The sequence below is a fragment of the Mustela nivalis genome (genome assembly GCF_964662115.1).
Source record: "Mustela nivalis genome assembly, chromosome: 9".
In the NCBI taxonomy this organism is placed as follows: Eukaryota; Metazoa; Chordata; class Mammalia; order Carnivora; family Mustelidae; genus Mustela; species Mustela nivalis.
The window spans coordinates 112,718,487-112,743,850 of record NC_139028.1 but is presented as its reverse complement, the minus strand read 5'-3'; the positions used below and the strand labels follow the sequence as shown (position 1 = coordinate 112,743,850).

Genomic DNA, 25,364 nt, shown 5'->3' with positions numbered 1-25,364 from the left:
GAAACATTCGAGTCCGCCTGCCTCATTTTTACAGAGGAGGGACAGGTGGCTCAGAGAGGTCCAGCGACTGGGATAGGATAGGAATCACGTGGCACTTTGAGGCAGAACTGGGCTTTCTGACCTTCTGACTGTGTGGGGGTGACTTTTCTCCCCTGGGGGTGGGGTGTTGCGGGGGGGTGGGTGGTGGCATCCGTGTGTGCAAAGGCTTCGAGTGTGGGTTGCGTGAGAGATGACACGTGTCTCCGGATCGCTGAGCGCCTATGTGTGTCAGTGTGTCACCGAGTGTGAGTGTGTCTCGGGTAAGCCCTATGTGAGCGTGTCCCCATCTGTCTCCGAGGCACCGTGGAATGAAGGGGAGGAGCGTGCCCGGGAGAGAGGCAAGCCGGCCTGCCTGCCACTCCAGGCTCTGCCTCCCGAGTCTCTGTGTGACCTTGAGGGTCACTTCCCTCCCCTGGGCCTCAGTTTCCTGAAATGTAACATGAGATGTGGGGCCTCCTGGACTGAGTGACCCCGTGTGTGAGGCCTTGACTCAGATGGCCGCTCCGTCTCTGTCCCCTTTCAGCCTGGGTGGGGCTCAGGGACCTTGAACTCCTCACCCCCCTGGGAGCTCTGTCCTTGGTACCCCCACTAACCAGCCCTCCTTTCTTCTCTCTCTCTGCCTTTCCCTTTCCTGAACCTCGCCGGCCTACAGAGGAGCACCCCATGGAAGGTGAGTGATGCTTTCTTGTTTTTGGGGCGGTGGTCAATCACCGCAGGGTCCTCTGTGAGGGGGTGTCGTTGGCCCCCGGAGGGCTCCCTCTCCTGCCCATGTTTGGGGAACCCCTAGGGGAAGGATGTCTGGGGGTCCTCTTGGCTGCCTCGGCCCCACTTCTCGCCTCTTCTTTATCGGTTTGCTGGGGAGAGCTGCCGGGCAGAGAGCAGGCCTTCCCGTGGGCCGGTGCACCGTCTGGCATGTCCTCTTCTTTAGGGAGGAGACGCGGCAAGGACGAAGGGGTGGGGCTGGAGGAGCTTAAGTGCCCAGAAGGGAGCGAGGAGACACTCTTGGCCAGCCCAGCGCGGGGAGCTTACAAGGGCCATGCAGCTGGGGGTCTTGGGGCTGCTTGGGTGGGGTCCGCTCTGAGTCTGGAGGAGGCAGGCAGAGGGTGGGGGGCCGTGTCCCCAGGTCCGTGGGTGTAGCTGGGTGGCAGCTTCTCCGCTCTGACGGACACCTGGGCTGGACGGCAGGGGCGGTCTGCTTCTTCTCTGGGCCCCGGCCAAGGGCCAGCGCTAGGCCCGGAGGCTGCCCCTCTTTGCAGTTCCTCTGTCCATTCCTCCCCTGTCCTGTTTCGTCTGCCTTTCCTTTCTCTTTCTCTCGTTCTCTCCCACTCTCTCTGGTTTCTGTCTTAACCTTTCTTTTCTCCAGGGCTCCATCTCTGGGTCTCTTTCTCTGTTTCTGTCTTTCCCCAGGCTCTCTCTCGGGGCTCCTGTCAGTCTCTGAACCGCCCCTCCCCTCTCGCGTCACGGTGTGCCCTGCTCCTTGCCCTCCTCTGGGGTGCACGGGAGACGGGAAGACTCGGTGGGCTGGGCGGGTGTGGAGCCTGGGTGGCAGGGCAGCTCACGCGGCCACCAGGAGGAAGGCAGGCAGCGAGGCGGGCGGGAGGTGGGATCCGGCCCCCAAACCTGTCCCATGTTCTTTTCCTGGAGAAGCAGGAAGAGGGCGGGAGTGGGAGGGATGCCGCGACTCTGCTCCCTGGGCCTGGGCCCTGGCAGGGCAGGGGTAGGGGGGCAGCACTCAGGATGGGGGAGTCCCGGCTGGGAAAGAAGGGGAGGGCTTTCGGCCGGAGTGTGGGCTGGAATCCATTTTTCCTTGTGGCGTCCATGGTTTGGCTTGTCTCTTACTGATGTCTCTTTTCCCTGAGTAGCTTCATTTCCCCAGTCCCGGCGGGCAGGCACCCATCTGTGTGTGTGTGTGTGTGTGTGTGTGTGTGTGTGTGTGTGTCTGTGCAAGAGAGAGAGAGAGAGAGAAGAGAGACTGCGTGTAGCTGTGTGCACATGTGCCCCTTGGGCTCGGCTGCTTGGTTGCCCATGTGCCTTTGTGCACGTCTGTCCCTCTATGCTCTTGTGCTCGTGCCTGAGCGTGTGTGTGTGTAGGTGCGTGTACGCCTGTCCTCGTGTCATCTGTGGCGTGGTCCGCATGGCTGTGTGTCTCTGTAGGCGCGTCTGCGTCTGCCTCTCTGTGTGTCAGTGTTTACCTCCGCGTGCGTGAGAGAGGGAGTCTGTGTGTCGTGTGGACGCAGCCGTCTGAGGGCTGGAGATAAGATTTAGTGCTGATGTGACTTTTACTTGCTCTTGATGTCATGTCTCCTCCGGGACAAAGGGAGAGAGGGGAGGGGAACGAGCCAGAAGGGGGAGGCTTGTGGGGAGGAAGACAGGGGCAGAGAGGTGGCGGGAACGAGCCGGGTAAGGAGAGGCAGGAAGACGAAGTGGAGGGAGGCACAGGAAGGAGAGAACTCAGGGAGGGAAACAGCCAGGCCAAAGAAGAAAGCAGGAGGGCGCTGGGGGAAGGGGACTGAGCCAGGAGGGGACAGGAGAGGGACCGTCAGTTCTTTCCCAAGCAAGCAGGATAGACAGAGACAAGAAGAGAAGCTGGGGCTGGGGACAAGTGCGGAATGAGCCCCTTTGGATGCCACGGACCCATTTCTTGGGGACGGCATGCTGGCCTGCTGGTTTGGAAGGGGCAGTGTGTGTGTCTGCGTGTCAGTGTGTGTGTAACACACCCAGGGGTGTGACGAATCTGTGTGTCTCTCTGCGATGTGTCTGCTTCTGTGTCTCTCAGTCTTGTCCCCTGTCGCCCTCTTTCTTCTTGGGTCATCTTGGGCTTCTGGTAGAAGGGCAGGGAGTGAGACTGGGAGTGGTTTTGGGGGGCTGGGGTGGGCTGGGGCCTCCTCTGGGGCGCAGTGCTCTGGACTCGGCCGCTGAGATCTTAGAGTCCTCCGTGCCGCCTTCACCCTCTTTTCCTGTCCCTCAATGCTGTGCCCTCCTCCTGGCCTTCTCCCAGGAACCCGGCCAACCAGCTCCCCAGCCCCTGACAGCCTCTCCTCCGTCCTCCCCAGCCTCTGGTAACAGGGAGAGAAAGGGCCCTTGGTAATGCCATCCATCACGGCCGGCCTCTTCTCCAGGGCGTGGGAGGAGGGGCCGACGCCACAGGTGGACGTGGGGAGGGCTCAGCCCGGCCCGCTGGGCGCGAGGAAGGAGCCGAGATTTCAGGCCTGGGGGAGGGGAGCGGGGGCTGAGGAGACGTAGGCTTTAGGGGGGCGCACCCGCAGGCCAGGCTGGCTGGAGCCAGGGGGTAGCCAGGGCAGGGAACCGGCCTCCCCTTCCCCAAGATGGCTGGTGCTGTCACGCCTGAGGGAGCTGAGCAGCTGGTTGCCGTGGTGACGGAGGGAAAGTGCCGCATGCTAATGAGGCTGCCTGGGAGCTGGGCAGTGGAAGGGTCTGTGAGGGGAGAGACTTGGCTCCGTCCCCACCCCACACAGCCACACAGGCCTACAGGGGGGACAGAGGGCCCGTCCTAGGGCCTCTAGCCCCTGGGCCTGGATTTCCAAGGATGGGAGGCCACAGGCAAGGCTATTTCTGCCTGGAAGAGTTGGGTCTGGCTCCTGGGTTTAGGGGGTTTGGAAGAAAATGCTGGGAGACCTTGGGGAAAGTTCGTGGGGGGCACTCAGAGCCAAGAATAAGACTCAGTCCAAATGCTGGGTCCTCCCCACTTTTGTGGCTAAAACCTTTGTCTTCCCAAGAGCTGTTCTCTGCTGATGCAGCCCTTTCGATGCAGGAGGGATGTACCCCTCCCCCGGCCGGCCTGAGCTGCAGAGGTTGGGGGCGATGATGCATGCCTTTCCCCGAGAGAGCAGAAGGGGGCGATGTGAACCTCTGCTCACATTTTCCACAGGGTCCAGGCCTTTGGCCCCTGGCCATTCCCTTCCCGGCCCCTGGAGATCTTTACCTTGATAATCCCACTCTGGCCTGACTTTTTGTCCCGAGGGCCACCCTCTCACTGCCATGATGGCTTCCAGGTTTCCAAGGACTCTTCCTTCCCTGCACTTTTGGCTAGAGACCTGGGATGCAGGGGCCTGGGAGAGGGAGGGCCTGGCTGGTCGGGTCAAGGAGGCCTGGGGCTTCGGCTTCGCTGTGGGGCCTGGGGCTGCCAGCCTCAGTTCGGGGGTGGGGAGGGCTTTCCGTGGCGGGTGCCTTCCCAGGACTAGGGTGCTGGTCCACTTGGCCAGACTCTTTCCCGCCTAAGGTTTAGGAAGGCCCAGGTCAGGGCTGATGAGGCTTTTCCAAGGGGCCGAGGTCACGGTGGTAAAAAGTCCCAGCCCATCTTGCCTTGAGTCTTGGAGCTGGAACTTCTGTTTTCCATTTTCAAAATTCAGCTTCTGGCTCATCTCAGGGAGGGCTGGGCCAGAGAAAAGGGGTCCGCAGAGTAATTTGGACCTCTCAGAGAGCCAGACCTCCTGCCCACAGGCCTTGGCTGTCCCCGAGTGCGGGCCCCAGTCTCCTAGCTCTGCTTGTGGAAGGACCCAAGCTCAAGCCCTCTGCTCCAGCTTTTCCCATCTCCGATCTGCTTCTGCTCTAACGTTGTCCTCCTGGGCCTCGCTTTCCTTGTAGAGTCCAGGAGCGCAGCGATCAGTGTGGAGGTTGTTGGGGAGGTGGGCATCTGAGAGGACTGAGGCTGGACAGAAGCCTTTGCAAAGCCCACTTTGGTGGAGGAGTCCTTCTAGACCCAGGCCCCCATGCCCGCCTCCACCTGCTGTGCCAGGCTCACAGGGGTGAGGTCGCGGGGTGGAGGTGGGGTGGGGTTGGACGTCCCCCCTGTCCACTTAATCCCGCGCTAACAGGACACTCTCTCTCTCTCCAGGTGGCTTTGATTTTTGTGTCGTGTTTTATTTTCTCTTCCATCCGAATCGTTTTTTCTCGTTGACTGTTTTTTTTTTTCTCTCCGCCTCCCGGAAGGAAAAAAAAAAAAAGAAAAAAAGAAAAAGGAAAAAGCAGCCTTCCCGGCCTCATGCTTCTCCTTTTCCTTTTTTTTTTTTTCCGGCAAGAAGAAAAAAAAGAAACCAAATTCTCTCCCCGCCTTGCAGTGACTCCCTGCCCCGACCCTTCCTCTGGTTCTGCCTGTACCCCCTCACCCCCTCTGGTGCTGCCTCTCTCACTCTCTTTCTGCCTCTCTCTGTCCCCCCTCCTCGTGCCCTCCACCCTGTTTCCGGCATCGGGGGCCCCTCTCCTCAGCTTCCGGGGCTGGGGGCTTTCCCCTCGATGCCTGTCACAAGTTAAAAAGGGTTTTTAAATTGTGGCAGCAAAAGCTTTTTTCTCCCCTCTCTCTGGCTGATTTTGATGACTTGTGTTTTCTTTGTTCTTTCCCCTTTTCTTTCTTTTTTCTCCCTTTTTTTTTTTTTTTTTTCCTTTCTTTCTTTCTCCCCTTCCCCTTTCCAAGGTCCGGCTCACCTGACGTTAAACAGCGAAGGTATGGTTTGAAGTTCTGGTTTGGATTGGATTGGACTGGATTGCCCCCAACCTGCGACTGCATTTTCTGTTCCTCTCCCTACCCCCCTCTCCCAGGCTCCACCTGCCCCACCGCCTTCCCGCCCTCTCCGCCCTTCTGGCCCCGCTGCCTCTGTCCTCTCCGTGTTCCGGGACTGGGGCGCTGGGGTGGGGGCGGGGCCGACCCCCCCACTGTGCTCTCCCCTCCCCCGCCCTCCCTGCCGCCCTCCATAGCCCGCATCCCACCTTGGTTTCTGACATCAAGAGATGTTAAAACTCCTGCCGCTGTCTCCAGTCACCCTTTTGCGTTTTCCTGGTACTGTATCTTCTTTTTTCCCTCCTCATGATGGTGTTTTATTTCCTTCCACTCATTCTGATCATTCTTTCTCTTCTGTGGACCCAAGTACAAGGAGAAAAGCAGGGGCCTGAGGCAGAGGCTTCTAGGCAGCCTCGCCGCCCTCCCCCTGCTGCTGCGTGGTGTCCCCTCTGTCCGCAGTGGCTGCATTGAAATGGGGAGAGGCAGGGGGCTTGGAGGTGCGGGACACCCTCTTGGCACAGCTGTCCCGCCGTCTGCCCTCACCAGCATCTCTTGACCCTGTTTGACAGAGGAGGACAGTCAGGCACAGAGGGATGTGACTTGTTAGTGATTAGATGGCCTTTACTTGGTGGTAACATTGGGGCAGCTTCTCTATTTTTAGCCTCCCTTCCTTACCAAGTCCCTACCATCTTTAAAAGCCCTAGCATTGAGCAAACCTGACTCTGATCCCCAGGCCCTGCCCCACCCCCCACGCCCCCAGCACTGAGCTCTCCTGGGTCTCCCAGTCCCTGATTCTTGAGCTCAGGTGTTCTAGACCCTTAATCATTGTTCCCCATGCCCAGGAGGGGGTCCTCTGCCAGGGCTCCTCTCCCGTAGAGGGGGGCTTTTTAGCCTGTAGGCAGGAGCGGCCTAGGGGACGAAGACTGGACTGTGGGGAGAGGCTCCGCTCCGGAATTTGGGATGGATTTAGGTCTGGGAAGGTAGGGGTCTGGGATTCTTGCAGGGATCTGAAATGTTGGCAAAAACGGTGGGATAAGGGGCCATCCCGCGGGAGTAGTCGGGACCGGGGTGGTTCACTCGCATCCTTCTTGCCTCTCAGTGCCTGTTCTGGGTCTGTTGGTGTCCAGAGAGGGTGCACCTTGTCATAGATGAAGCCCGAAGGAACCAGCGCCCCACTCCCCTGACCCCGCTCCTCTGTCCCCCTCCCCTGACAGGTCCACAGCCCAGGTGGGATTCCCGCTTTGCTTGTGGGGATTTGGGGTTGCGATAGAGTAAGGACCCAGACACAGACTTTTAAACTCCGTTCTCCAGCCCTCCCATGGGCTCTGGCAGTAGCTGTGGGGGTCTGAGAGCCAGGCGTTGAGTGCCTGAGTCCCTGGCAGGGGTGGGTGGGGAGCTCAAGCCAGCCTGGAACCCAGATGTGATGACATGTGTCTGTGGGGGCTTTGGAGAGGAGGCCTGGTGTTTTGATGGGCCGCCTGGGAGGAAGTGGGAAGTCAGCCCTGAGAAAGGCCTTGCCTACATACATGATAAACTCCGGCCAGGAAGAGCCTCTCTTGGTGGGCCTAGCCCTGCAGAAGACCATGACAGCAACCATGGCCCTGGCCCTGGGAAGCCCCATGATCTAATTGGCAAAGCAGGGGACAGAGGGGACATCAGGAACGCTCACCACTAAGTGAACCAGGTGTAGACAGAGAACCAGATTTGCCTTGAGGGCAGGCCAAGAACATGAGAGGCCTTTGGTGTGTGAATCAGGACGGTCTGGGAGGAGGGCGCCTGTGTCAGGCTTTTGGAGGAGCGAGAAGCATGAACTCACGCCCAGCAGAGAAGGTTCCAGAAGAAGCAGAGTGGGGAGGCGAGTGAGCGGGCATCTGGAAGTGGAGGCTTAGGGTCCCCAGGGCTGGCCTGTCTGCATGTTCTTGGGAAGAAGGAGCTTCTGAACCATCAGGGCCCCTGCTTCTGCCGCAGTCTCCCCAGCCCTGGGCCAAGGGCAGAAGTTGGTGGCTGTGACTTTCATGGGCTCTGCGGGCCTGTTGGGGTTGTCATCTGGCCCCGAAGGTAGCAGCAACCCCTGCCTCACCTGTACCTCCAAGCAGGACCTTGACCCTGGAGAGGGCCTTCTATCACCTCAAGGCTGGGGTGGGACTGGCTGGGTAGCCCCCCTGTGCCTGACTCCCCAATTCTGCTTCTCCAGTAGGGTCCTTACTGTTCTCCGAGGGGGGGGCCGGGAGAGGAGGAGCCAGCGATGTGCACCAGCCAACGAAAGGTCAGTGACCCCACAGTCCCCAGAGAGCCCAGCCCCCTTGCAGGCTAACTGCACTTCTGGGGGGGACAGATGAGTCAGCAAAGGTGTATCCCTTTGTCCCCCCTCTGAGGTCCCCGGCGATGGCTGGGGCTGCGTCCCTGGGACTTGTCCTCGTGTGAAGGGCCACAAATCCCAGTTGTCCTAATGACCTTTTTCTAGAACACGCATGTCTTTTGGTGGCAGATGTTTAAGCCCATCCCTTGAAACTATCTGGGAAGTAGGGTAAAGAAGCAGGGTGCCTTCCCCATTGAACCACCAAATTCTGGAAGCCTGCTAGATGCCAGCAGCCCAGGGGGATTCTGGTTAGGAGACAAGGCCTCTATAATATGTGTGTATCCCCTAAATGAGCCTTCACTTCCCTTTGTGGATGGCCTCACCACCCTGGGCTTACAGATGCGAAAGGTGACGCTTGCCCGGGCCCGTGCAGCCGGCTCGTGGCCTCTCAGTCCATCCTGGGGCTGTCTAGGTTCTCAGTGACTTTTTCTGCTCTGAGGCTGCCTCCTGTAAGAGATCCTCTTTCCTAAGGAGTTTGGGGGTGGGGGCAGTCTAGCAGCCCACAAGGCGCTCGCTGGGTGCCAAGCCCTGGGGCTATCACGTCCCGATGTTGGATCCGTCTGTGCTCCTTCGTACGTGCCGTGCGCGCTGTTGGCTTGGCTTTCCACCACCCTGGCCTTCTTCCTGACTATTCAGTATCTATCTCTCTGATACTGAATCTTTTTGAAAAAGTGGCCGGGCCCTCCACCCCAGCGGTCTCCCCTGAACTCTGCAAGCAGATCCACACGCTGCTCAGTGCCTCCATTTTATCTTCCTCGCTTCCCCTATTAGCCTCCCCCTCCCCCCAGACTGAGCCCCTGCCCACCCCTCCCCAGGGCAGGGGTGGGGTGTTGTCACCTGTACACCAACAAGGCTTCAGGCAGCTCCTAGCACGAGCTCCGTGACTTTATTTGAAATGGGTAAATGGTCTCTGTTCTCCAGGGGCTCGTTGACATTCTAACAAGTAACCACAAAAAAGGGTGGTCCATGCAAAGTGTCTGAAAAGTGCAGACTTTGTCCAAGAGGAGTTAACATATTCGTTCTTCTAGAGAGAGAGGCAGCAAGTGTGCGCGCGCGCACGCACACGCGCACACACACAAAGTTACACATCAGCGCAAGCATCATTTATTAGTGGAATAGGTCACAGTTTACGAAGCTTCATCCCAGCCGTTCTCCTTCTAGATGCCACAGCAGCCTGTGAGGCAGGCCGACGGTCAGCCCCTTTGCCCAGAGGAGGAAGCTGGGGCTTAGAGAGTGGCCTCTTGGTCAAGGTCACCAAGCTGGTGGGAGAGCCAGCATTAGTGCCCAGGTCTTCTTTCTCACATCACACTTCCTCTCGAGGGAGCAGTACAAGAGGTTACTAGGCAGTAAGTGCCAAATGAGCAGAACAGACAGCTGGAGCGCTGCAGGGGAGGGAGGGGCCCGGGAGGGCTGGAGTGGAGACCTTCCCAGAGGAGGGCCTCGAGCTGAGCCTGGAACGGAGGCCGGAGGCCGGTGCTCTGTCTCTCACCGCCCTTAGAACTCCAGGAGCCTGGGTCTCTAGCTGCCTTGGTCCTGACTGGAGACGCTTGTGGGGCTCCCCACTCCCTGACCGTGGGAGGTGAACACAGATCAGCCCTGGTCCCTCTTCTGGAGCCGGGGTGGGGGTGGGGCATCAGGAGCTGCCAGTGTTTCTTCAAGGCCCCTGGGAGCTGTAGCCTCCCCCAACCCAGGGTCTGAGGGTGGTGGTGGGGGAGAGAGTGCCCCCTGGCGCTTTGGGTCTGGCTCCTCCCAGGTCTGTTTTGCGGCCCCCTGAGCACCCTGGGCACCCTTACAGCCACAGAGACCCCCGTCAATCCCTTAGGTCCTGCTGGCCTCCTCCCCATGCCGGGTCTGCTCTGCCGTGCCCGCCAACCTTGGGCTGTCTGGTTCACATTCGCTCACCTCCTTTCTGTCCCTCTTTTCCAATTCTTTCCCGCTCTCTCTGGCGGCTCCAAGCCTCTGTCCATCTCTGGGCTTAATCGGAGAACACGGAGACTCCTCCGACTCCATGGCTGGCTCTGCCTCCTCTCCTAGGAGATCCGAGGCAGAGCCCCGAGGAGTCGAGGAATGGCCTTGTTTCTTCGTTTCGCCGTGGCTGCCACTCCGTTCTCTTTTGTTCTGCCCCCATCACTTCTTCCCAGGACGGCTTTCTTCTTTCTTTCTGTTTGCTGTCCCTTTAATGACAGTTCCTTTGACTGCAGTGAAGGTGAGGGAACGGGAGGGGAGGCCTGGCTTCTGGGAAGGACTGGTGCGTGTGGCAAACCCAAGGTCAAACACATCCCCTTCTCCAGTCCTTGAGCCCCCTGGCTCTGCCCAGACTTGGGCAGCAGGCCTGGTTGCTATGGAAACACCCAGGCCCTGAGAAAGCCTTGGCTTCCATTCCCTAGAGGCCCCTGTCCCCCTTTCCTTGCTGGTCCCATTCCGTCCCCCTCACCTGTCCCCCCTCGGCTTGCGGCTCGTCTTTAATCAGGCCGCTTTGCTCTGTCACCTCTTGCTGCGTCCTTGCTCTGAGCCCGCTCCATGTCCCTTCTGGCCCCTGTGGCCATCTCTCCCCCTCTCTGGTTCCCCTCCGCGTCGCCCTTCTTCCCCAGGACCCCTTTCCGCCTCTGCCTGGCTCCCCTTCATTTCCTGGCCCTTCTCGCTGGAGCCCGGAGGTAGGCAGAGCGGGGTTCCGACTGTCCCCGTGTTGTTCCTGCCCCCACCAGCTCTGCGGCCCCGTGGCCTCAGGAAACCGGGCCTTGCCAGCTGCAGCGAGCGCAGTGCCAGGCTCTGGGGCAGCAGCTGGTGCCTTGGCATCCGGAGGCAGCGAGGACGGAGTCTCCGGGCAGCGCGCCCGGAGGGAGAGAAGCGGGGCTGTTGTGTGCTGGGGAGGGGCGTCGGCGGAAAGCGCACCCGGGTCCCGGCCGCTCCCACACGTGGTGCTGCTGCTGTGGCCGGGCTCACAGGGGCGCAGGTGTCCTCCGAGGGCTGTGCGTGTGCCTGGCATTGTGCCCTGCTCCTTCCTGGGCCTGGTGGCCTGGGTTGAGGACCCTGCACTCCACGAGGGCCTGAGGCCGGCCATCCCCACCCCAACCCACAGTGGGAGGTGGGCCCAGTGTTGGCAGAAGCGAGTCCCTGTCTTCATCCGGGTCCTCTGCTTTGCCCTGACTCCACTTCCCCTCTTCTTCCTCCTCCACAAGCTCGAGCTTGTGGCAGTACGGGGTTGGGACCCTCAACATCTCTCCACACGGCTGTCGTCCTGTCACTTGTCACCCGCTTATAGATGCTACAAATCCCTAAGGTCTCCCAAGTGTTATTTTGCTTCTGCTTGAAAAGTACCTTTGGAGGGAGCCCCGCATTGGGTGCTTATACACACACACACGCCACCGCACCGCACGTGTGCCCAAGACCCAGAACCATCTGCTGGCACTCAGGAGTCCTACCCCTGCCCTCTGGGGCCCCTCAGAGGCTCTCGGCCTAGGGCCCATCTGCACTGTCCTCTCAGGTTGGAGTGGCCAGGGGCTGGCCTGGTGGCCGGCCTGCGGTCATCTGTGTAAGCCCCACCTGGTGGCCCTCAGCTCCCTTGTGCTTATCGCTGTCACCCGCATTGTCCTCCCGTGTGTCTTCCCTACGTCTTACCCCACCCCACCGTTCCCCAGCCTCCTCTTCTCCCTGCCGCCCACCAGGCCTGCTGGGCCTCTCCCCACCACGTGAGGCCCGAAACTGCCCCGGGCCCTGAGAATGACCAGCAGCAGAAAAGAGGCAGGGGTGGGAGGAGGCGGGCTGCCATTAGGAGACCCTCAGCGCCCCAGTCTTAGGGGAGACGCTCCAACAACCCTTGGTTCAGGGAAGGGGCCGGAGGCCGGCTGGCTGGGGATGGGGACGGGTGTGCGGCGAGTGTAAACCTCAGGCTTGTGGCAGCTAAATTGTCAGCTGTCTGTGTGAGCGCCGCTTAGCAGCCTCCTGCCTTGGCCATGGACACAGGCAAAGGCGACTTCTGACAGTCCGTGTCCAGAGGGAGGGTGGATGGGTGGGGGTGGGGACGGAAGAGGGCCTGACACTTGCAGAGGGAGCTGCCGGGCTCCCTCTGGTGCCCAGGACCTGTGCCCCGGGCCGCTGGAGGGGCAGCGGCAGGTCCGGTGTGCCCTGTCCCGCTCAGCCTCTCCCGTTTCCCCACGCCGCGGCATCCAGGCAAGGAGGAATTCGTGGCGACCTTCAAAGGCAACGAGTTCTTCTGCTACGACCTGTCGCACAACCCGATCCAGAGCAGCACGGACGAGATCACGCTGGCCTTCCGCACCCTGCAGCGCAACGGGCTGATGCTGCACACGGGCAAGTCGGCCGACTACGTCAACCTGTCCCTCAAGTCTGGGGCTGTCTGGCTGGTCATCAACCTGGGCTCAGGAGCCTTCGAGGCCCTCGTGGAACCTGTCAACGGCAAGTTCAACGACAACGCCTGGCACGACGTCCGGGTCACCCGAAACCTGCGCCAGGTAGGGGGGGCGAGAAGGAGGCGAGGGCGGGGGGGGGGGGTGGCAGCTGTGCTGGGGTGGACTGGAGTGCCACGCAGGGGGGCGGCCTGTAGAGGGGCGTGGACGGGGGGTGGAGGGGTGGGGAGGTGGGGGGCGTGGTGAGGCATCAAGGCCCCGCCCAAGAGGTGTGGTTCCGGAGAAGTTCCAGGCTCCCCGTGCAGGGCAGCAGAGGGCGGGGGCCAGGTTGCAAGCTCCAGGAAGGCGAGTGGAGAAGAAGTGGCAAAGCTGCCTGGGGTGTGGCCTGAGGGAAGGGGAAGGACCCGGCTCTCACTGGTGTCCCCCGCTAGGCATTCAAGGGCCCCTGGGGTTAAAAAGTCAGGTGAGCTGGCAGGAGAGCAATTTTTTGGGGAGAGGGCAGTAGAGCCTGGGTGGGTGGGTCCTGGGAGCCCGTGGAAAGGTTCTGGCCTGGTAGCTGTGGGTTCCCTGACTCTGGAGCAGAAGGGCACCGGTGTAAGTGTGGGGCCAGAGTGTGGCCTGCCCACTGGCGGGGCCTTTCCAGGGCAAGGCAGGGATGGGGTCCGGGCAGGGTAAAGGTGCGGCACGTGTGAGGGAGAGCAGGACTGCTGGCCGTGCTTGGCTGCGCCTCTCCTCCAGGGCTGCACACTTGTCTTCTCCTCGTCCCTCCCGCGGGGTCCAGCAGCCAGTGGCGATCTTTCCGCGGCCCCCAGGCGCCTTGCAGGAGCCCAGAGCAGACCCCGCAGGAAGGACGAGATTCTTTTCTGCAGCGGCTCCCGGATGGTCCTCCAGCAGGGGCAGCAGCTCTAGAGTTCTCCCGGTGGCCTCTGTGCTACTGACTTCTAAGGCCCAGGGTGGCCATGGTGGGTCAGGCCATCTCTCTGGCCGGGCTTCTGCTTGACCCCCACTCCCCTCACACACCCCACCCCGTTTGTTTCCAGCCCTGACAACTTCTTGCCTTAAGCAGCCTCCCAGCCAGACCCCTCTTCCTCTGCCAGCGCAGCCACCGTGCCTCCAGCAACACCCGTCTATACCTCCTGACTCCTCTCCGTGCACTCGGGCAGGGGCCGGGGGCCCGGGCTTCTGCTGGTCCTCTTCTTTCAGACCCACGGCTTTCTCTTGCAGCGAGTGGCAGGGAAGCTCTTCCCGCTGTTTCCAGCAGGCTGAGGGCCACCAGGGACACGGACGCCTCTGTCCCAGGAGGTGCTTCACCGCTGCTGGGTTAGGCCTCCTCTTGCTAGGTATCGTCTCTGTCCTTCCTAGTTCCAACCTCGAGGCCACTCGCCTTCCGCCGCCTCTCCTGATGGTCCTCCCCATGCTGCTTCTCCCCGCTGTCTCCCGGACAGGATCCTCCATGGGCAGGGGGATCCCGGCTGACCTCGAGCTCTTCCTACCTGTTCTTTGCCACCCCTGGGGGATGACCGCATGGGGGCTCCTCCTTTGGCAACTTCCCCCTTGCTGGGAGGTCTCTGTGACTAATCCTGGGGCTCTTTCTCGAGCCTGCTGCTCCCCGTGGCTTCGGGGCTCCTACCCACATGCCTCTTCTCCATGGTCCCTGTGCTCTGAGGGGTACCAAGCTTGGGGGGACCCTCCTCAGGGTAGTGCCTTGTTTCATGTCACATTGTTCTCTGACCCCGTTGGAGGGCGGTCTTGTGTTGTCACTATTGTCTGAGCACACCTGAGTGTGTCCTGTGCATTTGTCCTACTCGTAGGTGCCACATGCGTGGCACCTGCTGGGGGGAAGGGGCGTTGCTTTGGTGCTTCTCAATGACTCTCCCTTTGAGGGACCAGGACTGTCACCTAGTACTGACCTCTGGGAACATGCTGCAAGCCCAGGGTCCCTATCCACATGTCGCTGGTCAACAAACACATCATGCATCCACGGTGGGTGTAGAGGGGAAAAAGGCAGTCCGTGCCCTGCCGGCCCTCCGGCTCCTGGGGACACAGGATGAATCTGTTAAAAGCGAGCAGAGCAAAGCTAGTCCCATGCCAGGGAGCAGCAGAAACCTTAAAAGTTCTGGAAACTTGGAGTGACTGAGAGGAGGCTGGGGGAGGTGGGGGAGGCCTGGCTCCAGCAGCACCGAGTGGAGACAGGGACCCATGGTGGGCTCTTCCTGGGGCTCCCAGAGTTGGGGGTTCAAGCTGCTAACTGCTGGAAATCACTTCCCCTGGCTTTTTCTCTTTTTTTCTTCTTCTTCTTCTTCTTTTTTAAGATTTATTTATTTTTTTGCGAGTAAGAAAGCAAGCCTGGGTGGGAGGAGGGGCAGAGGGAGAGGGGGAGAGAGAATCTCAAGCAGATTCCGGGCTGAGCACGGAGCCCAACATGGGGCTTGCTCTCAGGATCCTGAGATCATGACCTGAGCTGAAATCAAGACTCGGACGCTTAACTGTCTGAGGCCCCCAAGTGCCCCCTCCCCTGGTCTCTTTTATGACGAGTCCGAGCAGAGTCCGGTCGTGGTGACCTGAGCCCAGGCCTTCAGGGCCAAAGAAGGTGTCTGGTAAAGACTTGGATTGAGGTGGTCTTTAGGAAGGGTTTCTGGAGGGATCCACATGCTTACATTTGAGGTGCAGTCCCGTTTTGGTCCTTGTGATGGTTCCCGAGTAGGTCAGCCTCGGGCTTGCGCTCTGGACTCACTGTCCCCACTGTCCCCACTCAAGACCCAGCCTATGGCCGAGTCCATCCTTACCAGGCCCTCCGAGTCCCTGACTGTTTTCTCAGGGCTCCTCAGCCAAGATCCTGGGTCCTGTGAGGCTCCCAACCAAGGACAGTGTGTCCCCTCAGGCCCCCTGGGGAGACTCTGCAGATGAGACACTGTGTTCCGCCCGTCATCACGTTCCTTACACGTGGTCAATATCTGTGTTAATTTCTTTTTTCTGTGGGGGGGGGGGTCCTGCTCCTTGAGGGCTTAAAACCAGCAGCTAAAGCACGTTTGTAGTTGTTTTCCAAGCAGTTTTCCTGGTTCGTTAGGTGCTCTACTGAGGCCGATTTTGGACACGAGGCCCCAGCAGATCTATTTCACGTGCCCTGGGAACAACTCCTCTTCTCTTGCAAAGTCAGAGGAAAGAGCACTTCTCCCTACATCCCTTCAGAATTGTCTCAGGACCGTGTCCCTTCTTACAGTGTTTTTCAGAAGACACTGGCAATCTCTTTTCTGTTTTGTATCTCGCCTAATTCTCACGAATCATCCTGTGTCGTGGGACGTACTCCTGTTTCATCAATGAGCAAATCGAGACTCCGCAGGTTAGAGAACTTGCCCAGTTATCCCCTCAGGAAGGGATAGGATTGGAAGTCTGACCTCGAAGCTGCACCCATTTCCCTACCTCCCCGGGAGAGCCCTGGTTGGTGTCCCTTGGAGCAAAATAAAAAGACCCCCAGAACTCCTAATTTGTCTTGTGGATCTTCCATTCTTGGGTGAGTCTTGTCTCTGCTAGCTGCTCTAGCATTAGAGCTACAGCCAGAGTTCAAGGTGGAGAGGGGGCTAAGTTGCCCCTGGATATAATGGCTGAGTCCCCCGCCCCATGACTTGAGGCCTTCCTTCTTCATGGGCTGTCATTCTTGTGCTCTCGGACTCCAGGAGCCCTCTCTGTTCCTGGAGCGGGGAAGAACCTTCACCACTCATGTGCTAGTGGGAAGCCTTAGTATTCTGCATCCTGGCATTCTGGAAGGCACGGGCTGCTGTGGACCCCTCTTTGTGCTGTGTCCGGGGCCGCCAGGAATGGCTTCCAGGAATGGCTTCGAGCTCCACTCGACTTACTTTGGCCGCAGTCGCCTTGGGTTTCGGGTTCCGGGTTCCGGACCCACCCCTGCTTCAACTACTCCAAACTTGCTGTTTTTCAGAGGAAGCCGGGATGTCCTGACATTCGTGGCAGGCCCTGGCTTTGAAACTCACCTCCCTTTCTTCTCAACCCTGTTTCTGAATTTGCCGTTCTACTTGTTAAAAATTAAAGTTGTCTCAGAAAGTTGAAAACTGTTTTTTTTTTTTCTTATTTTAGTCTCCACAACCAGTTCTAGTTCAAAAAGAGTAATAGTAGTTGGATTTTTACCTCTGATCCCCACCCCACCCCCATGCCCTGTTTTTGTCCTGTGTTGCTCGACTAGGCAGGGATATCAACGACTCTTACGTTTTGGGGTGCCCTTGATTTCGCTGCCCTGAAACGAATTGTCCCTCGTCCTGACTGGTTGGCTTCTTCACTTCGCCACAGTCCCGCCAGCTGACAGGGCTAATCCTCGGACCCCGGGTTAGCCCCTCGCACTGGTCCCTGCACCTGCGGTTTGACCCCTGCCTTCCTGTTTTGTCAAGTGCTTCGGTATCACTAGGAATCGACACTCGTTGTCTGGATGTCTCCTGGTTGCTCAGTGTTGAATTCTGTTATTTTTCATTATACGAGGCCCTTATTAATTGTCTTTCTGAATTGGTCCCAGGCTCGCTGGTGATAATAATGCTGTAATGATCTGTCCCTAGAATACTTCTTCTTGAAATCACCCTCTCGGGTGTGCCTTTAGTCTTTAACGGACATCCAGCCAGAGTGTCCCACCATCTCGGATCCCCTCAGCCAAGCCACCTCTGTCTCTTTGATTTCTCCTCCACAAACACAAGGGTTATTGGAAGGTGATGGTTGCCTCTGCCTTTGGCCTCGAGAAGAGAAAATAAACAAGAGCCACGTGGGGATGGGGCCTCCAGAGACTGGGTTAGAAGATGCTGGTTTATGGCTTAGGGAGGAGTAAGGGGTTTTAGAAGTGAATGGGCCTCCGTGTTCCTTTTTATGGTGCGGTGTGTGGGGGGCTATGGATTTCTGGTGCTGGCTGTGGAGAGTGGAGGCTCGGGGGTCTGTGGCGTGCATGGAAGGAGGCTGGGCTGCTGGGAAAGGCTTTCCAATTCCAGGGCTTGCAGGGGTGGCGGTGGAGGGGGGCATTTCATTCCAGGACGGATAAGCTGCCCAGAGGAGCATAAGAGAATGAGGGTCGGGTGTTTGAAGAAACTGGGGAAGTTTCGGGGGAAAATGGGCTCTGGAAAGTCAAAATTAGGGAGGAAGGAGGGATCAGCCATGAGGGGGAGAGTTGGAGGAGGGGGAGGGGGTCGGGGATGAGATACGTGGTGAACGTGAACGTGAGCCCTCGGCCAGCCCATGGAGGGCAAGGTTTCGTTTTCCCTGTTCAGGTGGCGACTCTCTCTAATTTTCTCAAGGAAGAGAAACAATAAAAGAAGAGTTACCCCTCCCTTCCATGACTCCTGGATCGATTTGCCTCTCCTCCATGCCCAGGAAAAGCAGACCCCAATATCCCTTCCCATGCTCCTTGGGGAACCTCTTCCCTTTGCCTCCAAATGAAATTGCCTCTCATTCTAGCCAGTCCCGGGTCTCTCTGGGGGGCATTGGCCACCCTTCTCCCAGCCTGACAGCCAGCTGGGCCACCACCAGCCAGTTAACCCATTAACTTGATATGGTCACTGGTCAGCCAGGAGGCCGGTTCTCTAGAAGGCCATCTGGTTGACCAGTTAGCCAACAACTCATCGTCCATTCCCCAAGTCAATAGCCCGTCCCTTTCTCGCATCCCTTGTCTCTCCCCTTCCTTCCCTCCAACTCCCTAACATTCCAGCTGAAAGGACTTACTAATACTGCATAAATGGGTCTGCTTCTTAACCCCCTGCCTTCCCTCTCTCACCCTCTGTTGGAAAACCCCGTTGCCGACTCTGTGTGTGTTACTAACACGCTTATAACCCAGGGGACCAAGGGATGGGCAGGGACAGGTGGGATGAGGTATGAGTGAAAAACCGAACTAACCTTTCTGTCTCATTGCGGAATGTCGGCCATCTTTAAGTCTTTGCTTTCCTGGTCCAGTTCTTTTGTTGTTTTCTTCTCTACTAACCAAGGTCTTTAACTGTTCCCCTTCTCTGCAGCCGGCTCTTCCGGGAGGGGTGTGGGGGGCAGAGGAATCCAGGGGACGGGGTGGGAGGGGGGACTGGGAGAAGAAGGGATTTAATTTTTTGTGTGTTTTATTTCTCCCTCCCATTATAATTTAATTTTCTTTAAACGAAATGCTTCAGCGGAGCCTACGGTGGGAGGGTCTGAACAACCAACCAAATACATATGGATATATATTTTTTTCCTCCTTCCTTGAGTTTCACAGTTGGTCATTTTATTTTTCTTTTCTTTTCGTTCTGTTCTTTCGTTGTTGTCTTTGTTGTTGTTGTTGTTATTTTTTTTTGACCCCCCCACCCCTCCCCCATATCTCCGGTGAAGCACGCAGGGATTGGACACGCTATGGTAAACAAACTGCATTATCTGGTAGATATCACTCTAATTGTCTTACCGTTTGGTTTGCCGTGGGTTTTTTTAGCTGTTCGATTCTCCCTCTTTTGTTTCCTTTCCCCGTTTGGTTTTGGTTGTTTTGCTCTTCCGATCGTTTTTTTGGCGTCCTGGACAATCTTCAGATTTTGCTTCTCTCTCTTTTAGTTTTTCCTCTTTCCCTTTTCTTTTTTCTTTTTTTTTTTTTTTTGGCCCAAACTCAAATCCAAAAGACAAGTGGAAACCAAGGAATTTGGCCTGTCCCTGCCTTAACCCTGACTCCTGAATTCAGATTCCTGGCCAGAGAGACCTGGGGGGCAGGCCCCATGTTCATCGGCTCTGGTTAGACCAGCCCCGATGCCAGGCTGCTGATTTCTATTGCTTTATTTTGTTCCTTTTCCCCTACACCCCCTCGCTCCCTCGTTTTTTCTCTTTGATTTAGTTTCTTTCTTGGTCTCCTGAAAATCCATGGAAAACACCATCCCATGACATGCTACGCTCTGCTCACTGTCAGCTCCCGGACAGACCCCTCCAGCTGGGAGCTGGGGGGCTGGGGCTGAGCCTCCTGTGGCAGCCAGCTGGGCAGGTTCCTAAGTGGAGGGTGGTGGGGATGGCCCTGGGAGACGCGGAGTGGCCTGGGACCAGCTCATACCGTTTGGGCTCAGTCCCATGCTGGCTGCCAGCGAAGAGGTGACATCCCCTCCCTCACGCCTCAGCCTCGAGGGTTCCTGGTTCCGTCCCCCCCACATTTGCATGGCATGAATGGTCTTTCCCCCCCAGGAGGGATAGTGGCCAGTTCCCCCACCGCTCTGCTGTTCTGACTAACACTCTGTTTCACACTGTCTTCCTTCCCCCACATCTCCCCCCGACCTTCCGTCCCCTGCCTGTCCCGCATGGCCTCGGATGGGGGTGGTTGCCTTCCCTGGTGAGGGGATGAGAGGAGGAGGCGCAGCAGGGGTGAAGCGGGGCTAGTTGTTGCCAAACCCCTCTGTTTGGGTTGGTCTCAGTCCCCGTGAGTGTCGGTGTGGGTGTGTGTGTCAGCGCAGCTGGTGTGTGTTGGTGTGTGGGTGCGACTGTGGGTAAATGTTGGTGTGGCATTTAGGGGGTGTTAGTGGGAGACTGTGCTGTGTGTCTGCGGGCTTCTGCTGGTGACTCCACACGTATAAACGCTGGTGTGAGCTGGGGTCTGTGGGACGGGGTGGAGGTTTGAGCCTGGGAAGGGCTCTGGGTGGAGGCGGGCAGGAGCTGGCCCTCAGGTCTGGGGCCGTGACGGGCAGGAACAGGGCAGGAGCAGAGGGCAAGGAGCTGGGACGGGCCCTTTGCTCCTCGCCTTGCCTTGGAGTGTGTGCCTGCTGGCTGTGCCGTGCGCCATCCCCTGGGATTCACTCGTGCCCGCCCGTCCCGGCTCTGTGGCGGCAGGCTGTTAGTCATCGCCTATTAATAATGCAGAGTGATTGAGCACCAGGCTGGGGACCCTGCAGATGGACGTGTCTGCTCCCGTGGGGCCCGCGCTGCTGGGGGCAGCTGCCTGGCCTTCCCAGCCTCCCTGATCTGCGAGGCTGCGTGGCTGGCCACGAGGGAAGCTTGCTAGCTGGGGCTCCCAGTGGGCTCCCTGACCTCCGCAGAGGCTCAGATTGTGAGGCTACGTCGGGCCTGTCCTGATGCTTACACGGGCTATGTCTCCCTGCACCCACATCCCCGTGCTGGCCCTGTCCTCTGCCCTGTCCCCAAGGCAGTGCGCACAATCGCAGCCATGCCAGCCCTCCCCAGCCAGGGTCTCATCTGGTCACTCCAGGCATCCCAGTGCCAAACACAGGCTCCGCTCTCCAGCTGCTGCTTCTAGAAGTTAGCCTCTGCCCACCCCTCTGGCCAGGCCGGGAGCTGGGCATTTGGAACTCTTTCTTTATGCAGCTTCACTGGACAGTCAACCTGTGACTTTGGGGACAGAAAGGAGGCAAGATAAATCCGTGTGGTGCACCCCAAACACCAGGGAAAAACCATCTGAGACTCGGGACTCCGTAGATCTTCCTTCCAGTCTCAGTTCTGTTAAAAATTGATCACATGGACGTGGGCTAAAGCTCAGTTTCCCCATCGACTGAACAGCTGGTAGAGTCCATTGCCTCCTTCCTGGGGTGAGTGTGAAGATAAAGCAGGGTAGTGGAAGTGAAAGCATCTGTACTCTGTAAAGGAAATTATGGTTTTATTCATCTTTATGGCATGTTAACTGATTATCTATCTCAGTGTTTCCAGGGTGAGGATGTTTTGTAAAGAAGTGATTCCCTTCCCATCGTAAACCCTGGAGAATACAGCATCTTTGGCCCTATGGGAGAGAACATTATTGTCCCTTCTTAGGAATCAGTCTCAAAATAACTTCAAGAGGCCCCAGAATGCCTCTGGAATTGGTCCGGGCAGGAGGAGGAAAGGCGGAGGAACATGGTTAACTTGGTTAAGAGGCAAATGGCCTTGTCTGGGTTCAGCCCTGGCAAGGAACGTTCCTGCAAAATTCCAAGTTTTTAAAGTGCACGGTGTGAACATTACTGTTCGATGATCAGGGCTGGTTGCCTCCTGGTGACCTGAGGAGCCTCATAGACCCTCGAAAACCTGTCCCCGGGGATCAGCCTTTTCAAGGGGACTGGAGTCGGAGCATGGGGCCCCGAAAGAAATGGGGTTTACCCTGTTCTTACTCCCAGGCATCCCTCTGCCCCAGTTCTAGTTGGCTTTGAATTTATTTTTACTAACTCGTTTTTATATGGTCTCTTTTGTTGTTATCGGTACGCTTCTCCTCGGGGCAGAGGGTGGATACAGACCAAAGAGGCTAATCCATTGAGAGGTTTGGGTCAGGTGTGGTAAGGAGGATGGATGTTGCCTTGTAAAAATAATAATAGGTGTTTTTTGTTTGTTTGTTTTTGCGCACACACTGGGGTCTCTGATTCTTCTAAATAGTCCTCACATCCTGCATATAATTTAAACTTGGCAAATGGCTAGGTTGAGGCATCAGGCAGAGACTGTTGTCCGTTAGCCAGTGGGGAAACTGAGGCCCAGAGACAGCAGTGAGGGGCATGTAGCAGTTCTGGAGGGTCGGGTGCCTTCCCTCCTGTTATCTCATTCGATCCGCGTCATCACCCTAAGAGAAGCATGAGTGGTGGAGGTCATTACACCCCCTTGGCAGACGAGAGGCACAGATTGTTGTGGAAAACAGGAAAGGCGGAAGAGGACCTTGAGTTCTCTGACCTGAAGTCTTGCCCCTCTCGTCCCAAATGTTATCAAATCCAGATGTCAGGAGTTGCTGTAGGGCTGTAACTGCTAACCGAGTCATTTTCCTGCGAGGCTTCAACCTGATTCTCTTTAGCTTCACCCTAACCCCAGACAGATGGCTGAACTTGAGCCGGAAGCAGGCCTGCACAACGTCCCTCAGCCATCCTGTCTTCATGCCCGACTCCCACCCCACTTTGTCCTAAGACGAGGCCTGGGTCTTCTTCCTAAACTAGTTCTTTTTTTTTTTTTTTTTTTAAATATTTTATTTATTTATTTGACAGAGATCACAAGTAAGCAGAGAGGCAGGCAGAGAAAGAGGGGGAAGGAGGCTCCCTGCTGAGCAGAGAGCCCGATGTGGGGCTCCATCCCAGGACTCTATCCCAGGACCCTGAGATCATGACCTGAGCCGAAAGCAGAGGCTTAACCCACTGAGCCCCCAGGCTCCCTGCTAAACTAGTTCTTAACCGCCTTTGGCTTCTAGATCCTGTTGAGAATTTGTTGACAGCCATGGACAAATGAGACACTTTTGCATACAATGTCCTGGAAACCCATCTAGCTCCTCCATAAGTTAAAAACATCTGCCCTCTATCCTATTCTCCCCTGAATGAGTCCCCCTCCCAAGGAGGCTGGTGACCCTGTGATCCAAGCAGGCAGCTGGGGAAGGCTCTGGATGATGCCAGAGGGGTTCTCCCTCTTCCTCAGCCTTTCTTCCCAGGTCAGGACAGGCATGGAGGGCGCCTGTGGGGACAGTTATGGCCAGGACCTGGTTTCATATCCTACCAGCCTCCCTAAGAGCGACACGCAGAGCTCAGAGCAGATGAGAGGTGGGCCCAGCAGGGAGGGTTGGGACCCCGCCTAGGTCAGTGGCTGCCTAGCCACCCTCCGAGCTCCTGGAGCAAGGAGGGAGGCTGGGTTCCCGGGTCTTCCATGCCTCACTCCTTCTTCCCTGGCTGCACATGGCTGTTCCAGGGCAGAGCCATGGCTCATTCCCGCTGGCCTCCTCAGCTCTCACTCTCTGCCTGTCCGTGTTGATGGGTTGGTGTGGGTTGGGCGGCGCGTCTGCTGTGTCTCGGGTGCTAGCCGTGGTGCTGATGACCGAAAAGAGGATGCTTGGAGATGAGCGGGTCAGGACTTCCGCCCACTGCCTTCAGCAGGATGTGGTGTGTGAGCTGGTGTGTCTGGGTCATTGATCAGTAGTGAATGGGTGGTGGCAGTGAGTGTCTGAGTCACCCCCTGGTGAGGAAGATCTGAGCCTCGTGTCCCTTCCCTTTCTTTCTCAACCCGTAAATGTCTCTGTCCTAGCGGTGGCTCCTCTCTCCTCCTCCGTTGGAAGGAAGCTTCTCTTTCCTGCACCCACGGCTCCCTCGCCTCCATCTCTGCTCTTCCCCATCTCCCCTGGCCCCGCATGCCCTCTCACGTGCGGCTGCCTCTCTCTCTCCTCTCCTGCTGGGCCTGGCTCCCAACCCTGGCCCTCTAACCCGCATGTATCCCAGCTGCAGAGGCTGTTCTCTCGCACGGCCCCCCTGCCCTCCTCCCCCGCCGGCCCCACCCCTTCCAGAAGCTGCGCGGGGAGGGGGGGTTGGGGGGCAGGGGCATCATGAACCCCTGGGGTGGAGGGGGACGGGGGAATTACTCCCCTGATTCCTGCTTTTACTAACGAACCCGCCATTTTTGTGTCTGGACTTTGGTTTGTCTGAGGGAACAGTTGGGTTTTACTAATCTCCGTCATCTCCCTCCTTGCCTTCCCCAGAGACTGTCCTCCATTCCCCGTACTCTCGGCTTCCTTTCCACCTGGTGCCCCCCCCCCACTCCCTCTACGTCCTCCACCCCCAGGCTGACCCCCCCTTCCTCCGTGCACCTCTGTATGTCACCCTTCTCCTACTTCCCTCTCCCACAGCCCCTGTTCTAAAAAATAGTCGTGAATTTGGGGGGACAGATAGGAGGGTGATGAAGGCATCCCTTTTCCAAAAGGGGTACCAGATGGCTGTGATTTGCTTAAAGCCATAGAGGGCAAGGTCAGATTCATGCCCAGTGTGAAGGGGAATCCTGGAGGGTGTTCCCCACAGGTCAGATCCTTCTAACTCTAGAATGGCAAAGGCAGGTGAGCTCCCTGCATGGACTGGGCCAAAGAGCCGACAGGATGAGGATAATGGCTGGAGCTGGTGCCCTGGCTGCTGGGGCTGGGGGGAGGGAGGACACAGCTGAGAGGCTCAGGGGAGCTAAAAGGTCGAGGAGGCCAGGAAGCCTCTTCCTGAGGACTTTGGGGGCCAGCCGGGGCCTCCCCCATACAGAATCAAGGGCACCTGGTTAGAACAGGCTCGGAGGAGGAAGGCTCTGTCCACTCAAGTCTCCCGAGGTGCTGTGCCTATAGATGGGATACAGGCAGGGAGAACCAGTGTTTCTCTGGGTCACGAAATGACTTGACATTCACCTTTAATGATCATGATGTGTCTGTCTCCTGGATTGTGATGGGATTAACGTGGTTCTAGGGACATGTCAGGTCGGGTACCTGCCCTTCAGGAGCGGACTGTCTAGCTGGGGTGAGCAGACACAACTCAGGAACTAATTAGTGGCCCATTCCCTGGTCTTGGTGTGGCATCAAGAGCGGAGGTGCAGGGTGGGACAGAGCTGAATTTGCCCTAGGGAGACCCCTTCACCTATCACCCTTCCCTGTCCTAACCTACCCCTTCACCCCAATCCCCTTCCTCCCTTTCCGTAGCCCCCTTCTGCCCATCCTAATCTTGTCTGCATGTTTTTGTGACTAATACTTTGACCCTTCCCTCTTCTACCCCAACCCCTACTTCCCAGCCTTAGGTGGGTAGAGGGAAGAAGAAATAAACAATAATGACCAGCCCTCCCCTCAAAATAAGACTCAAAAGCTTTTGAACTGCCCCCTCCCACAAAGACCTCTGTCCTTGAACCTGGTCCCCCAGCACAAGGTTTGATGGTTCCCAGGAGGGAGCCCTTCAGCCCTCACTCTGCTTAGCTGTGCCCCCAACTCACTGTGAAGGAGGGGGACTCGAGGGCCCTGTGGGGGAAGTCCCCCTTGCCTCATTCTACCCATGTTCTTTAGGAGTCCCTAACATCCTCGCCCCATCCCCAAGACAGTGGAACCCTGGAGACCAGTCTTGGGGAAATGGCTGGTGGCATGCATGTGGGCCGGTGTGGGCAGGGACACACAGGATGTGACTGGAAGACCCAAATCTCCAGACTGTGCCTAAAAAGGGGGTCCTGAAGCATGTTTGGGGACTGGGAAGCGGGGGTGAGCTGTGGTCTGCGGAAGCACAGTGTTGGCTTCACTGTGATCCAGCTTCCTGAAGACTCCCATAGGAGCCTGCCTCCTCTTCCCAGGTGACCATCCTGAGCCACAGCTCCCCTCCAGTGGGGCGCTCACAGCCCTGAAGCCCTGGATTCTTCCCCCATGTCTTGCTGGGTTTCTGGAGCC

General features: G+C 57.8%; 1 protein-coding gene and 1 long non-coding RNA gene across 30 annotated transcripts in view; one reads left to right on the top strand and one right to left on the bottom strand.

Moving 5' to 3' along the window:
- The window catches only part of NRXN2 (neurexin 2), a 105,819-nt gene that overhangs the window by 20,989 nt on the left and 59,466 nt on the right, over positions 1–25,364 (top strand). For 6 of the 29 annotated variants that reach the window (XM_082748306.1, XM_082748293.1, XM_082748292.1 and 3 more), the window contains exons 3-7: positions 692–709; positions 5,471–5,500; positions 7,749–7,820; positions 12,084–12,385; positions 18,620–18,664. In XM_082748306.1, coding sequence (XP_082604432.1) covers positions 692–709; positions 5,471–5,500; positions 7,749–7,820; positions 12,084–12,385; positions 18,620–18,664 — 467 coding nt within the window. The other 23 variants (XM_082748308.1, XM_082748294.1, XM_082748286.1 and 20 more) reach the window with 15 other exon arrangements.
- Positions 9,002–10,684, bottom strand: LOC309873211. Its single transcript, XR_014316237.1, has 3 exons — positions 10,348–10,684; positions 9,816–10,087; positions 9,002–9,172 (listed from the first exon to the last, which is right to left on the bottom strand). It is a non-coding gene; the product is annotated as an uncharacterized lncRNA (long non-coding RNA).